Source organism: Drosophila hydei, unplaced genomic scaffold (genome assembly GCF_003285905.1).
Source record: "Drosophila hydei strain 15085-1641.00,03,60 unplaced genomic scaffold, DhydRS2 tig00000001-arrow-pilon, whole genome shotgun sequence".
In the NCBI taxonomy this organism is placed as follows: domain Eukaryota; kingdom Metazoa; phylum Arthropoda; class Insecta; order Diptera; family Drosophilidae; genus Drosophila; species Drosophila hydei.
The window spans coordinates 6,889,889-6,905,462 of record NW_022045643.1 but is presented as its reverse complement, the minus strand read 5'-3'; the positions used below and the strand labels follow the sequence as shown (position 1 = coordinate 6,905,462).

The 15,574-nt window shown below is 37.5% G+C and overlaps 4 protein-coding genes across 4 annotated transcripts; 2 read left to right on the top strand and 2 right to left on the bottom strand.

Moving 5' to 3' along the window:
* The first annotated feature begins 7,631 nt into the window (after positions 1–7,631).
* Positions 7,632–8,605, top strand: LOC111592291 (protein Gemin2). Its single transcript, XM_023304394.2, has 2 exons — positions 7,632–7,942; positions 8,001–8,605. Exons 1-2 carry the CDS (start codon positions 7,727–7,729, stop codon positions 8,568–8,570), a joined length of 786 nt encoding a protein of 261 aa, XP_023160162.2. The 5' UTR covers positions 7,632–7,726; the 3' UTR covers positions 8,571–8,605.
* On the bottom strand, positions 8,591–9,592 carry LOC111592255. The gene is made up of 2 exons (XM_023304337.2): positions 9,443–9,592; positions 8,591–9,390 (listed from the first exon to the last, which is right to left on the bottom strand). The coding sequence occupies exons 1-2, from the start codon at positions 9,488–9,490 to the stop codon at positions 8,626–8,628; spliced, it is 813 nt and encodes a 270-aa protein (XP_023160105.2). The 5' UTR covers positions 9,491–9,592; the 3' UTR covers positions 8,591–8,625.
* A 274-nt stretch (positions 9,593–9,866) lies between these two features.
* On the top strand, positions 9,867–10,939 carry LOC111592292 (protein canopy homolog 4). Its single transcript, XM_023304395.2, has one exon. It carries the CDS (start codon positions 9,961–9,963, stop codon positions 10,615–10,617), a length of 657 nt encoding a protein of 218 aa, XP_023160163.2. The 5' UTR covers positions 9,867–9,960; the 3' UTR covers positions 10,618–10,939.
* A 554-nt stretch (positions 10,940–11,493) lies between these two features.
* LOC111592259 (UPF0489 protein C5orf22) lies at positions 11,494–13,595 on the bottom strand. Its single transcript, XM_023304347.2, has 2 exons — positions 12,820–13,595; positions 11,494–12,759 (listed from the first exon to the last, which is right to left on the bottom strand). Exons 1-2 carry the CDS (start codon positions 13,328–13,330, stop codon positions 11,858–11,860), a joined length of 1,413 nt encoding a protein of 470 aa, XP_023160115.2. The 5' UTR covers positions 13,331–13,595; the 3' UTR covers positions 11,494–11,857.
* Between the last annotated feature and the right edge of the window lie 1,979 nt (positions 13,596–15,574).

Genomic DNA, 15,574 nt, shown 5'->3' with positions numbered 1-15,574 from the left:
AGATGTGCATATAAAGGCTATTTAAAATTTGTACTGAGTTGATAGATGGCTAAATATATTAAATTTAATTAATAAAAATAAACGCGCAAGGCATATAAAATTTCAATAATTACAGTAGTTATTTATATAGCTATATACATAAATATATATAAATATATATATATATAAATATATATATATATAAATATATATATATATATATATATATATATATAAATATAAATATATATATACAAATATATCTAGTACATATGAATGTTTATAAATGTATATTTAAGCGGCTTAATTGTGACAAAGCACTTGCTGAAATACAGATGGAAACAAGAACTCTCTCTAATCTTAACTTGCTGCCTTACTCTATCCAAATGACAAACCCAACTCGAAATTCATTTATAACTTGCTGCCTTACTTTCCTAACAATTTTACAAAAAAAAAGAAAAAAACAAAATAAAAGGAAACTTTACCAAAAAAAATGAAATAAATAAAAGCACACACCTCTTAAAATCTCAGAGCCTTTTTCCATTTTCCACTTTCTATGAGCTTGGCTTAAATGTTACGCAAATGTTTTTATAGAAAAATAAAATACCAAAAAACATAAACATAAACAAAATGTTAAATTAAATGTTTAAATTGAAACAAAAATATTCTATACAAATTTAAATGCTGGCATATTATTAAGTTTTTCTCTTTTTTATATGTGCATACATATATATGTATATATATAAATGCATAAATTATTTGTATAATGAATGAAAATGTAGCGTAATTAAGAAACGGAATGAAATGAAAAACTTGTTGCAAAAGCTCGCGTTAATTCATGATTAATTAAGGCCTCGCGTTTGGGCTGCTGGCATAACAAAATATTTATGGCAAATATGTAAATGCAAATAAATATTAAATGTCCACGATAGCGAGCTGCCACAGCAGCCAAAGCCAAAGCCCAAGCTACCAAAAGAAAAACAAAAACAAAAAATAAATAAAAACATTAAATTAATTTAAAATTAATTAGCCGCAACAACTGTAACTGAAGTAAGTTTGAAACGTGCAACAATAAATATTTTCAAAAAAAAAAAACAAACAAAATTTAATCTATATATTAATTACTTTTTATTAATTCAAATGATAATGAGTTGAAATGAGTTGAGTTCAGCTGACTGGATTAATAACTGGGGTCTAAATGGTTTTACCAATTTTCCATTTTTTCATCAGCAAAGATTTTTGATTTTATATATGACACTATACAACGAAGATTTTATTATTGATAGATGAATGAATGATGAATGCTTAATTAAGGACGATTAATCAACTTAATTGTCAAACAAGGACAAAGGAAAATATACCCAAAGGAAAACACTAATTGCAGCACACCAAGTGTATATTGCAATCAGATAATTTCGTTAGCAAAAGACCAATTCATATATCTACCGTAAGTACTTACTGAAGTGTAAATTATAAATTATCGTACACTTAATTCAAATGACATTTCAACGATAATAAATTGTTGAAATGCAAACAGCAGCTGAAACAGTTTAAAGTAAATTTAAAAAACAAAATAAGAGGTGCTATGAAAATATCCTCGAATGAAATGTGAATAAAACAAAATATAAATTTAGAGATAAAGTAAAGACTCATGCATCATAGCTATAAAAATTTAACTGACTTGCAGCCACAGCTGCCGACAAGAGCTGCATATACAGGGTATCACAGCTGAGCATTCTCATTTGCATAACAACTTTTGCACACTTTATATATATAAAAAATCGATTTCTATAGAGAATGAAAAGTTTAAATTGCAATTGGCAAATTTTGCGGTGCAATACATAAACAGAAACGATTTAAGCCAATGCACATACATACACATATACACATACATGTGTGCACATATGTGAGCATCCAATCTCAGCAAGAAGTTTTAGCCAAAAACAATTCTCATCTATTATGCTTATCTGTGTCTGCTTGCTGAGCAGCTTAATACGATTTCTCTGATAAATTGCTCGTCCTTGCCAAATCACATTTCCTGCTCCAATCCTAATCTAAATAATTAAACAAACTCAATTAGATGTGTCAGAAAATTAGAGAGTCGCAGAGCTCACATATGTGTGAGACGACTGTGAGTTGTCAATGACATGGAAGCTGTGCTCTATGTTGATTTGATTACGTTGAAAGACAGCAAGCGGAAACGGATTGCCATTGTTACTATATAGACTATAGACTATATACATCTAACAGACATCTATCAAGACTAGACAACTGCCAAAGGCAAATATTCAATTTATTTCCGCAGCCTGATGTATGAACAGTTGACTGAATGAATGGCAACGGCTCAGCATATTCTTAGCATATCAAAAGCATAAAAATAACTGCCGCTTGTGTCCTCTGTGGTGCCATTTTTGGCTTTTGTGCGAGTCTAGTGCATAATTAAAGGCACAAAAAAAAGAAAAGAAAAGCAAAGGAAATATCCATGGAGCGCATATGCAACAAACAGAGGCAACATTTCAATGGCAATACTCTGGCCGGAAACGAGACTTTTGCGGAATATAATAGTAGTTTACGTGTGAGCATATACACATGCACAAACACACACATACAGACATAACCACATACATACATGCTGCCGTATTGACTCACACGAACATGTGTATAATGCGAATATCGATGTTTTTCGCAAAAGCTCGAAAGAAATGAATATTGACGCTGTTCCCAAACACAGTTTAACAAGCAAGAAATTTATATTTTATTTTACTTTAATTTATATAGCATATTATTTGGGAAGTGTATTAGAAAAGTGGACAAATTTTAAGGCATGTCATGGGCAGCTGCATATCATTGTAGCCAGACTTCCAACAAATGCAATTTTTATTTAAAATATGTATATATAAATATATATAAAATATAATAAAAGTCGAATATATATATATATATAATAAATGTCATAATAATTTAAATAAAAATCAAACCGGCTTTGACTTGGCATGCCTTTTTGCAAGCCGCATATGCTGTTTCTTATGCTTGCAATCAACGCCAGATTCGATTTGCACATGAAATATAGAGAATATGATTGATAAATATATTAATATTTTTATACTATATATTTTTCAAAAATTTTATTAAACTAGAAGACTGCAGGTCTAATCTCTCTTAGTTAACTCAAGCAAGGCATAAACCGCCAAGAGCTGAGCTGCTCCTCTGTTGTTTATTGTCTTAGACTCTATAGCGCACTTAGCTCTAAGCCTTAACTAAAGAGACTCTAGACTTATTTGTTTCCCTTTCTATTATATTCAACAATATTTCGAGTTCTTTAGATTGCCCTGCGGCGCAAAGCTTGTATTCTGTTCAGCCTTCATCTGTTGTTATTGTTAGCCAGGCACGTTGTGAACTGCTTCGGCTGCGCTGCCAATCGAACCGCATAGCAGCCTAATTAGCAGTTTACCTCTGATTAATGTAATATATATAATTAATATTAAATATCGAAGCAATAATTTGCTTAACAAAATATGTTTTCATGTTCAAGACTTGGAGCCGAAGTCCATCTGAAAACCTTTTACATATATCAAGTCAAATTATATTTGAGCAAAATATGTTTTGGAAACAGAGTAAAATTTCAAACTTTGCTTATTACAAGATCTCAACTTAACTGTAACAAAAGCAACTACAAGTTAAACAAATTAGTAAGAATTAAAGCACTTCATAAGTTGTAAATTAAACAAAAAAAAGTCTATTTGGCTATGCAAATGTGATTTTGGGAATGCCCCGAACCGTATGTAAATATCTGCGTATGTGAGCGTAATATAAATGTCCATTTTATGCGGTCTCTCCGTTTGTGTTAGCCGACGCGGCACTTGCATTAAAAATGCTCAACATTTTTGCCTTTTGATATGGCTCGGGCCGGGCCATATTTTTAGCTCTCAAGGTTGGAAAAGCGACGGATGCGATTGCGGATGTGGATGATTTGAAAAGTGGGTAGGCAAGCAGTTAAGCGGCGGGCAACGACGTAGGTTAAACACACAAACACACACACACACATACATATGAAGCGCCTTGAGAGCAAAGCAAATACAGCCACGTCGCAGGTGTTGCTGCAAATTTTTTTTTGTTTTTTTTTTACTGTGAAACTTGTTGCCAAACGGACTCTGCACTCGAATCAACCTTGACTCTGAGCATGTGTCCTTGAGTATTGTAAGCCTTGAAAAATTGAAAAATTGTCGAGCAACGAAGACTGCGCGGCATATGTGTAGCCAAATATATATATCTGTTTTGGGGCTTTTTTGGCGAGGCCAAAGTGAAGAGCGCCGTTATGGAAATTCCTTTTCAAAATGAATGCAGCCTAAGGCTACCTTTGAGTACAAAAATTTATTATCAATTTATATCAGTTAGTATGCTAGATATAGTCTGAAAAGTCAAATACTAAGATGATGATCCTGCTTTATTAATATAAGCAAATAAAAACAATACAAAAATAACTTAAAATTAAGTTAAAGTTTCCAACGACCGAACTCCTTTTATCTTTATAACTAACATCTTGAGTTTTTCCTAACTCTTAACCCTTACGCAATTCAATTAAAATTGATTAAAGATACACAGCAAAAAGGTTAAAAAGAGCCACGCAGCACAAAATGTTGCGGGTAAATAACTTTTGGCTAACACAAACACACACACACAGCATTTTTTGCTCTGTCTGCGTGTGTGTTTTGGGCCTTAGAGACACATGTAGAAGCACACACACCACCCGCACACTCATATTTTTATGCATGCGTTGTCACAACAACAAAACTGCCTCCTGCAGCAATGGAAATTAGTTCGTTTCATACATTTTAACTGCTGAAATATGTATGCTGCGAACCATAAAACATGCTTCAAAACAAACTCATGCAACAGTGCAACAAAAACGTGTGCGCTTGAGTCGGCAATCAACGACTAGCAAATACCCTAAACAATAATATGTTCTCTGCATTCCCTATCAAATTCTAGTGGTTTTATTTGCGTTTATATATGAAGATGATCCCACACGCATTAATTAAGCTATGTCTGTGATTATTCTGTTTTAATATATATTATATGTTTTTAATGATAATAATGGCAAATACATTTATAGCTGTTCAATGCAGAAAGAAGAAACTAGATATACCAGCTTTGTTTATAAAAATAGTAGTGCAACTGAGCACTGAATGTTGGACAAAAAATATGTAGTTTAAAATACAATATTTTGACTGCAATTTGAGACGAATATTAAAGTGAACATAGTTTTATTAACTTAGATGTTTTTTGCAGTGCAGGGCTTGAGAAAGAAAATTAAAGAAAATTTAAGAAAATTTATTTGTTCATAAAAATAATAGTGATTATTAAAAAAAAAACAAAGAAGCTATTTAACTAATAATAAAAAGTATTCAAAACTATTTAACATTAATTACATTAAAAGTTGTTATCTGCTGAAAAAGAAGAAACAAAAAGTTGAACATTAATTTAACAAATAATAATTTTTCCTTATTTTGCAGCCACTACTATTTCAATGAACAGCTAAATATTTTCCATAAATTATTAAAAGTGATATCCGTATTTATGGATATTTTGACTATGCACATAATAAATATTATCAAAATGATCATTAACACATAGATCATTAACTTATTAATATTATTTAATATTTATTATATAAACAATTCATTAAAATTAAATTAATTTAACTGTTACAATTGTTCTTAATATATTAAAATCTTTAACTATTAAAATATTTAGAGGAGCTACTACACGACTGATCAACAAAAGCCCAGGCACACAACTGAAGAGGCGCAGCGAAGCGTTCATATAGAGCGAAGATCCCACTCAAAGTCGAGCTCAACTTTCTTGAGCTAAAATCTATTTGTTACTCGATGAAAAGGCAAATTGAAGTAATTTCTGCTGCCTCTAGCTACTCACACAATCAAACAAAGAGGTAGGTCAGGCAAACAAGCATGATCTAGCTATGCTTGCTTATCGCATAAGCTTATCGCTCTGATCAGGAATTATATACATATATATTTCATATCTTTTACATACTTTGCAGTAAGAAAATGTAGCAAAGCAACAGAAAGTCTAATACAATGGTTTATTAACAGGCCAAGAATATAACAAACAATAATTGATGTTTAAAGTTAAACAAATCTCGATAATATATGATTAAAATATAAAATATATTGATATATATATATATATATATATAAATTAGTGTACATATATGTACACTAATTTGCATATTTTGTTTCCTGTGTTTTTAGTCAACTAATTTGCAATTTGCATTTTAAATTTGTTTAAGCTCAACTATTTGTGTGCATCTCGTGCAGACAATTGTGTTATTGTTTTCGTTTTTTCGTGCCCCTTGGCAAATGTCTGGAAGCGTTCTTGTTTTTATTTTTTAATGAATTTTAAATTTCACTTAAGCTGGCATGCAGCGTCGTAAGAATAATTTAATATACAATTTTGATATGTAACTACTGTGCCGGCAGCTGCTTCTGATTCAATGGCTGGCAACGACCAGCGCACTGAGCTGCGGGCAAGGACAACGGAGGAGGACTCCGCCCTCGCTTATTCGGATAGTCGCCAATCCACAGGTTGCCCAGCACGCGCTTTTGTTCTCTCCGCCTGACAGCTAATTGGGGCCAACTCTCCTTCTTGCGACTATTTTATGGTTGCCACACAAAAGGCTCTGTCCGCATGGACATTAAGAGGTCCTTGTCGGCACCTGAGTCTTCGTCGTAAGACAATTATGAAATGACCTTTTTATAGCCTATTATTAGCTTTACCCAAGTGGGGTATTGTGATTGCGTTTGTAACGGGCACACAAGCATAAAGGGACTGAGAGAACTGACAACATTTTTATGCTTGACAATATCACAAGTGCTTTCCTGTAGCGTACGCAAATTTTGTGAGCTTATATATATTATATATGAAATGCCAAGTAATGGAATGAAAGTGAGCAAAAAAATCAATAAATTAAGTATATAATGTGAGGATACTGAGAAGCATGTAAAAGCAAAAACAAAATATAATATACATATTTATAATATAATATATTTAATATTTTAATTCCTTGCTTTTATTATTATAGGCAAATATCTTACATTTATCATATTAGGTAGCTTATAGCACTTTAATCATTTTTCATATTATTATTATTAAATATTATACCTTATACTATTATCACAAGCAAATATTTTGCATTTGTCATATGAAGCATTTTGAAATATATAAAAATATATTATAATAATATATAATATAATATAATAATTTGATTAAAAATTAAACAATATAAACATAAATTTTTTTTCCGCTTCATTTTACAGATATTCAGAAGCAAAAGCAAAAAAGCTTGCCCACTCATTTAAATGAAGGCAAACAGCCTATCGATAACTATATTTGGCGGTCTTCGGCTTACTTAAAATATCGCAACAATAGCCATCGATACCCTATACACCAAGGAGGAGCAAAATTTGCAGTGATTTTATTAGACATGTTCAAAATGTAGATATTAAATTTCTAATATTAAATAAATGATAGGATAAATATTAATGTTACCGTAACTTTCTAATTATTGCAAATTTTCTTATTGTTACATTCAAAATGCCAAGCAAAAACAGTGACTTACGAACCATCACTACGTTTATGCCGCTCATCTCCAACAAATTTAGCTTCGATTCGATAAACAGTTTTTGCCGGCTAAATAAATTGACCAACTGTAACACAAAGCATTAAAATGCAAAAGCCAACAGATGAGGAAACATTTCAAATGCAGGCTCTAGAAATACACGAGCCAGATGAAAGCTTTGATCCGCAGAAACCGCCACAATCTGGTGAGGAATACCTGACACACATGCTCTACGAGCGCAAACGTTGCCCCGCAGTGGTCACAAAGCGGTCCATGAAAATAAAAAATAATGTCACAAGCAATGGGTGTGAAATGTTGAGTAGCGTAAGTGTCGGGGCATTTCTATGTTATCCTAAGTCCTTAACAAGTAATACTGTTGCAGCCACCCTTGCCGCCTCATAAATGCCTGCTGCCTACGTCTGAGTGGCGGGATGTCCAAGTGAAAAACTTCAATAAAGCACGTGAACGCGTTGCTGCACTACGTCTGGAACTGATAGCACATCAATATGATCAGAACATTGAGCCGCCGCTTACTACAGACGTTGAAAAATGGTATGAATTCTGTCGCACACAGCAGCCACTGTTGAGCACATTGCTGCGCCTCAGTCAAAGCGATTTGGAGCTGTTGCTGGAGCTGCTTAGCAAGTGGCTGCAGGAGCCCAATCAGACATCGATTGAAACCGATGAGCCAAGCACTTCTGCCAACGCCTCGAAACCCATAGATTTATTGCACGATTCTTGGTTAGCGCGCTGGCTATATGCTAACTTGGTCTGCCTGCATCTCCCATTGGAACCGCATGTCTTTAGCACTTTGCGCTGTATAGGACGATCCTGTGTGCTGCTACGCAATCAGCTGCAGCCGCTGGAATTCGAGCGTGCTGTGCCTTATAATCTCATTATTACGTTGATTGTCCTATGCTTTGCACAAACGGACTTCAACGTCTACCTCTAAGCAGAGTAACTATACACAATTCACTTAAAATATCAGCCAATGTATTTCTAATTTCTTAACTCTGAAAGTATTTGATGTATTCTTGGCAGATATGGCAGTTGTTCTCATGCTCAACTGCACCTGTACTAACCAAGGTGTGGGTTTGGCTGCAATGTGTCGAGTCTGAGCTTGTACTTAGGCTCGCAAGTGATTGGGAGCTGTGCCGTGTGGTATTCGAGCAGGTGGACAACCGACGTGACTGCTGCTCATACAAGATTTCGCTGTCTGTTGAGTGGATGAGGCTGTTGTTGGAACCACACTTCGATTCCTTTGAGTGGCATACAGTTTTCTGCTTGCGAGGCAGGTCCACGCGGTTCAGGCAACGGCTCTCGACATGGCGATTATTTACCTTCCGCTCCAGATTTACTTTGCAGCATTTGCGTTGTTTGTCCCGCATGATCAAATTCGCTGACATTTCCACTTTGGGCGCCAGTATGCCCGGAAAGGCAGAGGTGGCCCTCATCAGCAACTGGACGTTACCTGAGTGTTCGCAACTAAGAGGGGGTATAGATGGCTGCATTAAGTCCGACAATTTGCCCACATAGTAGGCCAATCGACGTCCATTTTGCCACATAGTTATCTCAAGTTGCTCGGAGTTCAGCATGTCTCGCATCTGACCAAGAGAGGCAACACCCTTAAAATATCCTTCCATAGTGAACTGGTCATGGCAAAGCATAGGGAAACGCGGCTCCATGGCGCCAGTGCGAAAATAGTAGCCCAGGGTCTTGATGGTGGCCTCCAAACAGCCATGGGTGCACAGCCAGACTCCCGGACAGGTCACCTAGAAGAGTCAACAAATTATTATTAAGCTTTCAAAATAGAAGAGTACAAACCGCATGTAGCTGCAGTATAAGGCGCATAAAGAATCTCTTGTGTGACATTGTAGTTTCTGCTCTTGGTATGTGTAAAAATTTTCACAAGCATTTTGTATCCAATTGGGGTTTGGGGCATATTTGTATTTGTTTTGACAGTAAGAACGTTGCCAAGGACACCAAAATTAATTTCAAATATTGCGCGCCTAAGTGATGATAAATTCTTCGAATAATAATCGATAACAACGATTATATGATAACAGCTAGTGTGCAGCCACCAAATTTGCGTGGCTGACAAAAATAATATATCAGTAAATAACTTAGGCAGATTTAAGAAAACTATAAATATTTCAAACTACATTAATGGGGAAGAAAAGAGAACCAGTTAGGTATAAACACTATTACATTGTGCGCCTGCCAGCTCCTGATATTTCTGTGTGAATGTCAAAAAGTAATGAAGAAGTGTACAGATAAATAATCTACTACAATCAATTATCACACGTCAGTTTCTTTGATTACATTGCTGGCAGCTGTGGGAAATGTTGCGCCAATTATTTATACTTGTATTATTGGTCCTTCTAAATGACTCAAACTGCGAGCAAACACCTGAGGAGGAACAGGGGGTGCGCTATGCCAATCGCTGCGAAGCCTGCAAAATTCTTGCCGCCGAATTGGAAGCTCGATTGGGCGAAACCGGCAAATCGCACGATGTCATTGAAATTGGTTACTCCGTGGACGACGTGCGCCCAAAGAAACGCACCGAATACAGGCGCAGCGAGCTGCGTCTGCTCGAATCCTTGGAGAACGTGTGCGAGCGCGTGCTAGAGTATAATTTGCACAAGGAGCGCACGGATAGCACAAGATTCGCAAAGGGCATGTCGCAGACCTTCCAAACGCTGCACGGTCTGGTGGACAAGGGTGTAAAGGTTGATCTGGGCATACCCTACGAGCTGTGGGACAAGCCGCCCGTCGAGGTCACCCAAATGAAGAACCAGTGCGAAAACATGCTCGAGGAATACGAAGATGCCATCAGCGATTGGTATTTCCAGGAGCAGCAGCAGAAAACTCTGCAGCAACACCTGTGCGAGGATCATGTGTTAAAGCGGGCTGAGGAGCGTGAGTGCCTCAAGGAACAGCTAACACAGAAACCAAAGAGCAAAAACCGCAAGTCCAAAGGCGATAAGGAAGAGTTGTAGCTGCGTTAGTTAAGTCAAAAAGAGATTGTAGCTAATCCTAAGCATAGCCATTTAGTGAACAAAGTGTTTAAAGCTAAGATAGAAAACTTACTCTCTGTATTCCGTATGCTTCCAAGCTGACTGAAACACGAAATGTAACTGACCCACTATCGATTGGCAGCGCAATTCCATTTGCAGCCCTTGAGAAATGGGTGGCAATCGACATGAGGGCAGGTTTCCAAAATAGTGTCCACATTTTCGTACTACTTTCGTTTATACGATGATCTTTGTAACGTGATAATAAGCAAACAAGACATGAAGTCCCTATGAATTCTGGTGTTGCTTTATAAATAAGTTAAAAGTTCATTTATGTTTAATTAAATGTCTCTTAATGTATGTTTCTTTAAAAATCAATTGAAAATATGTTTCTTTTTGTTAAATTGTAGGATTCCAAGAGCTTTTATATGACATAAAATGTGCCTTTGCTAGAAAGATCTGTCAAAAGGTATGTATCAAAAAGATTCTGTTAGATAAATTAAAAGATTTTAAAAACTGTTGTGCTGTAATTTCTAAGAAAGTTTAAATCCATTTAAATTGTCTAAATAAGCTGAAAGAAAGTGAAAACTGTCTCTGATTTTTTTAAAGTTAAGACAAAACTTTGAATCTATGTAACATATTCCATTATACCAAGATCTGTTCTAACTTGATAGATAAATATAACATAAGCTTTAAGTTCAGCTTACAAGTTTTTTCCAATTCATATTAAATATCCATTTTTTAAAACGTTCCTTAATTTACATTGAGCTGAAATGAAATTAATAAACTGCTTGCTCAACTCGCAGCTTAACATGTGCTTTAGCAGCCAGTTTACAAGCACATTGCAAGTGTAATTCTTTGATTTTATTGCGTTTAATTTATAATAATCACGCTTAAAGGACTTCATATAAATGTAGCATATGCATTGTAACTGTGTTTTGTTTCGTTTCGTTTGCTTTTTGTGTATAATAAATACGTTACGTATGTTTATTATTATTAATAAAAAAATAAGTAATTTTTTAGTAGTTTAGTAGTTAGTTCATCTTTCTTGCTGCAGTTGTGTGGAATCACTTAGAAGTTTCGTTGCAAGCGTCAGTCATTGAGTAAAAAAAGAAAGAAAAGGATGCAGTCCAGTCTTTGTTTCTTCTTCGTATGCTGCGACTTGGTGTTGTCGATCCACATTTGGCAGATCTTTCTTTGATTATTATTATAATCTGGAGTATGCTTAGAGTTTCATCACATCCCACGGATCGTCCATGTAGTGTAAGATGGCTTTCTCGTGCAGTTTGTCGCCAAAGACCTCGCGCAGCAGCCGTAGCACCTGTTCCTCAATGAACGCCACCTGATCCTGGGGGCAGTAGTCATCCTGTGCCGAGTGCGCCATCGTAATGGCCACTGGAGGCACGGGCAGACGCTGCAGAAAACGCTTAAAGTGCGCAAAGTAATCCTCCAGCTCCTTGGTGGTGCTTATGTGATGGGGCAGTCCATTATTATCCGTGGTGCTGCCCGAGTCGAAGATGAGCAACCAATCGATTTCGTCATCCGGATATTTTGCCTGCAGCTGCTCAGCCAATTGTAGAATTTTGGCATAGATTTGTGGCGTTATGACAGACTCATCCGGTTTCTCCAGGCCCTCGAAGCTGCGCTGCTCCTCCAGATGCCAAAAGATGCGCTTCAGTGCGTCCAGCTGTTTCTGTCGCGTCTCCGCTGTGGCACAGTAATCGGCAATGGTGGCCGTGCCAGCTTGCTTGGCCGGCTCCACGCTCTCAAAGTGAAAGATCTCCGTTAGCTGAGCATAGCAATTGGCATCTTTGTAGATTTCCAGAAACGGATTCGATGTACTAAAGAAGTCTAAGTCAATGTCCAGTATAAAACCCGCTGCATCCTTCTCCGATAGGAACTCTGTGGGATCCAGCGATTCACTGTCTGCATCGTGCACTTGCAGCTCCACACAGCGCGCCTCCTGCAGTTCATCGCTTGTGCAATAATTTCCCTCGGCTATGAAATAGTCCAACGGACAATCCACACCAATGCGATCCTCCTTGTGCCCGATTTTGAACTCATGCTTGCCTGTGGGTATCTGCTGGCACCACGAATTCTTCAGCCAGACCACGCGATTGAAGTGACCTAGAGTTAGTTAGAGATCTCTCTTTAGTAGCTCTTTGGGTTTGGAAATCTGAGTCTTACCTGCATATAGGGTGGGCATAATCCAGTTCTCGATGCTCAGCTCGTTGAGCATGACGTCCTTGTCATAGCTGGCACTGGCTGGTATGTCGCGTGCCACTACCAAATCTGGATGTGAGTCAAAATGCACCAGGACATTCCGCTCCAGCGGCAAGTGCCGTGTGGCCAGGCATCTGTAGATGAACTCAAGCACATCGTTGTGATAGTCGACAATGAAGACGGGTATGCGATTAAATTTACGCAAGCTGCTCTGCGTGCTTTGTGCCCGCTCTACGGCAATCAGCTGAGGCACCTGTTCCTCAGATTCCTCTTCTTGTTGCTCCTTCTGTTCCTGCTGCGGCTCATCAGCAACATCTTCAGCGATTTTCTGTCGCTTGATTGGCGGAGGTGTTGCGTCGCCTTCAACTTTAGCTTCCCCCTTGCCACCCACAACGCTTTCACTTTGCAGCGGCGTCTGCAACTCCGCCGCCGCCGCCGACGCCGTACTTTCTATTTCCGTCGTATCCGATTCCATCGTTGCAATTTGAATTAAAATCTTCAACTTCAACTTCAACTTCAGCTGCTGCAGTTGACGGCGCGTGCGAAATGACGCAGACTATATTTCACAAAAAAAATATATCAAGTATATATCAGTAAGGCAGACGACCTCGACGCTCGGCGTTCGACGCCGTTTGTTTTAATGCAAACAATACAAATACAGTCGAAAACGATTTTTTGGGGGGAAAAAGTGGGATTGTGCAAGTGGGAGGCAGAGAGACAAGACAAAAAGCTAATGAACCCATTAGTGATGGAAAATATCGAAGTGCTGCCATGTATCGATAATGTCAACTGATATTGGTGCTGCCACATGCCAGGGCTACACAATATTCAACAAGTGGACAGCTTCCCAGCATATAGCTTTTAATTGGTTCTAAAACCAGCTAATGGCTGTACTGTGCATTGGCTATGATTAAATTAAAATTTTTAATTAAAATAAATATTTTTTTGTGAGGGAAACATAAATACGTATTGTGTTTGTGCACCCAAATGTGTATATTTTTTCTGTATACCAACATCAACTTTAATATTAGTAATAAAATTTAATGATCATTACGCAGCAATAATATGGCAATCCGCAAAAGCCCTGCCAGCCCACGCGCAGCACGGGAGCAGCAGCAGAGCAGCTTTTCATTCATAAGTTTTTGCCGTTTTACTACACACCCTACTCGCACACACACATACGCAAACACACACGTGCTTATATACAACTGTTACTGTATTTACATACAAATACAAGAAACATGCCAATAAAAAAGGGAAATGGAAATCGCCCACGTTGGCATTTTTGTTGGCTGATTGGAATGCGTAAAATTCTGCCGCCGTTGCCGCTGCCGCTGCCGCCGTCGCAGTCGCCATTTCTGTTACTCACACACAATGTGCCGCTCAGTGTGGGTGGAAATGAATGGCGTGCTGGAAGAAACGCCGGCAGCGGCGTTAGCATCAACGTCGCCGACTCTGCCTGCGTGCCTGGCATGCGTGGGCGCGCAATTCCGCAGCGCGTTATCAAAAATAAAATGTACACACATTTATATACAAGCACTTTGTTGGGGTATATATATATATATATATATGTGTGTGTGTATGCGTGTGTATATACGCACACATTTTGGCCAGGCCAACGGGCGAGGCTGCCGTTGCGTGGGCCGCGCTGCCTTGCGCGGTGCGGCAAATTACAATATCCAAGTGGCAAGTTTTTTGGGCCGTTGATGACGGCGCACTTTTATATGACGCCTACACGTCCGCACGCTCCACATTTGATTTTTACAAATTACGTGGGTCAACATAATTAACGGCCCTGCCAACCGAATGCGACTGCGACTGTGAATGTGAATGCGAATGGCGGTGCCCAATGAAGTGAACAACGGAAGTGACAGAAAGCAGCAGCAGCAACAATTTCCAATTGAAAAATCAACTGGGAAAGTTCACATTTTGGTTTATTGATTCAATTGGCCGCAATTGGCAATGCGGGCTTACAGCTGTTTGTTATTGTAGCTTGTATTAATTACAAACACACAGTCAAAGAAGCCCAAAGCTCAACTCCACATACATACACACACACTTACTTAATGATCGTCGTCATTGTTGAAGTCGTCGTCGTCATCGTCATCAACTGAATTTCATATTGCGCTTTCAATTCTCGCAATTAATTTGCCTCCAGCTTGACCCCAAAGGTCAAATACAGCCGCATTAACCTTCGTTAGCCCCTTACGGCCCAATTGAGCAAAACGGGCAAAGCAACATTTTTCTACTTGACGCTCTAGTTTAAAAATACATGCCCATAAAATGAAAAGCTGCCAACCATCAGCCAAAATGAAAAAATCCTTTAAAAATTAAAAGGAATACAGCGAGGTTTGCTTAGCCAATTATTGACTAACAAATAAATATGTAAATGAGAAATGAAAGTATTGAAAAAGTGCAGCAATCAATTTGCAGATATTCATCGATATGTGCTAGTCGATACAGTACAGCTAGAGCGGAGGACTGCATGTATATATCGATACTTCAAGTATGGCTTATGTGACTATGATGACATGAGCTTAAACTAATATATCGATAAAAATTTGCATGCGAGTTAAGTAACAAATTACAAATGAATTTCCATACAGCAATATTTGCTAACAATTCAAGGACTGCGTAAATAATGTACAATATTATAAACCTTTGACATTCTTGGTACGTCTGTAACAGCTCTCCGAATGACGTCAAAAGGATTTTTGGC

Coding starts and splice junctions, on each gene's coding strand:
- LOC111592291 (XM_023304394.2), top strand. CDS start 7,727: ATGCAAAAGCCAACAGATGAGGAAACATTTCAAATGCAGGCTCTAGAA. Junction 7,943..8,000: donor GGTGTGAAATGTTGAGTAGC/GTAAGTGTCGGG, acceptor ATACTGTTGCAG/CCACCCTTGCCGCCTCATAA.
- LOC111592255 (XM_023304337.2), bottom strand. CDS start 9,490: ATGTCACACAAGAGATTCTTTATGCGCCTTATACTGCAGCTACATGCG. Junction 9,391..9,442: donor TTATACTGCAGCTACATGCG/GTTTGTACTCTT, acceptor TGACTCTTCTAG/GTGACCTGTCCGGGAGTCTG.
- LOC111592292 (XM_023304395.2), top strand. CDS start 9,961: ATGTTGCGCCAATTATTTATACTTGTATTATTGGTCCTTCTAAATGAC.
- LOC111592259 (XM_023304347.2), bottom strand. CDS start 13,330: ATGGAATCGGATACGACGGAAATAGAAAGTACGGCGTCGGCGGCGGCG. Junction 12,760..12,819: donor TATGCCCACCCTATATGCAG/GTAAGACTCAGA, acceptor AACTAACTCTAG/GTCACTTCAATCGCGTGGTC.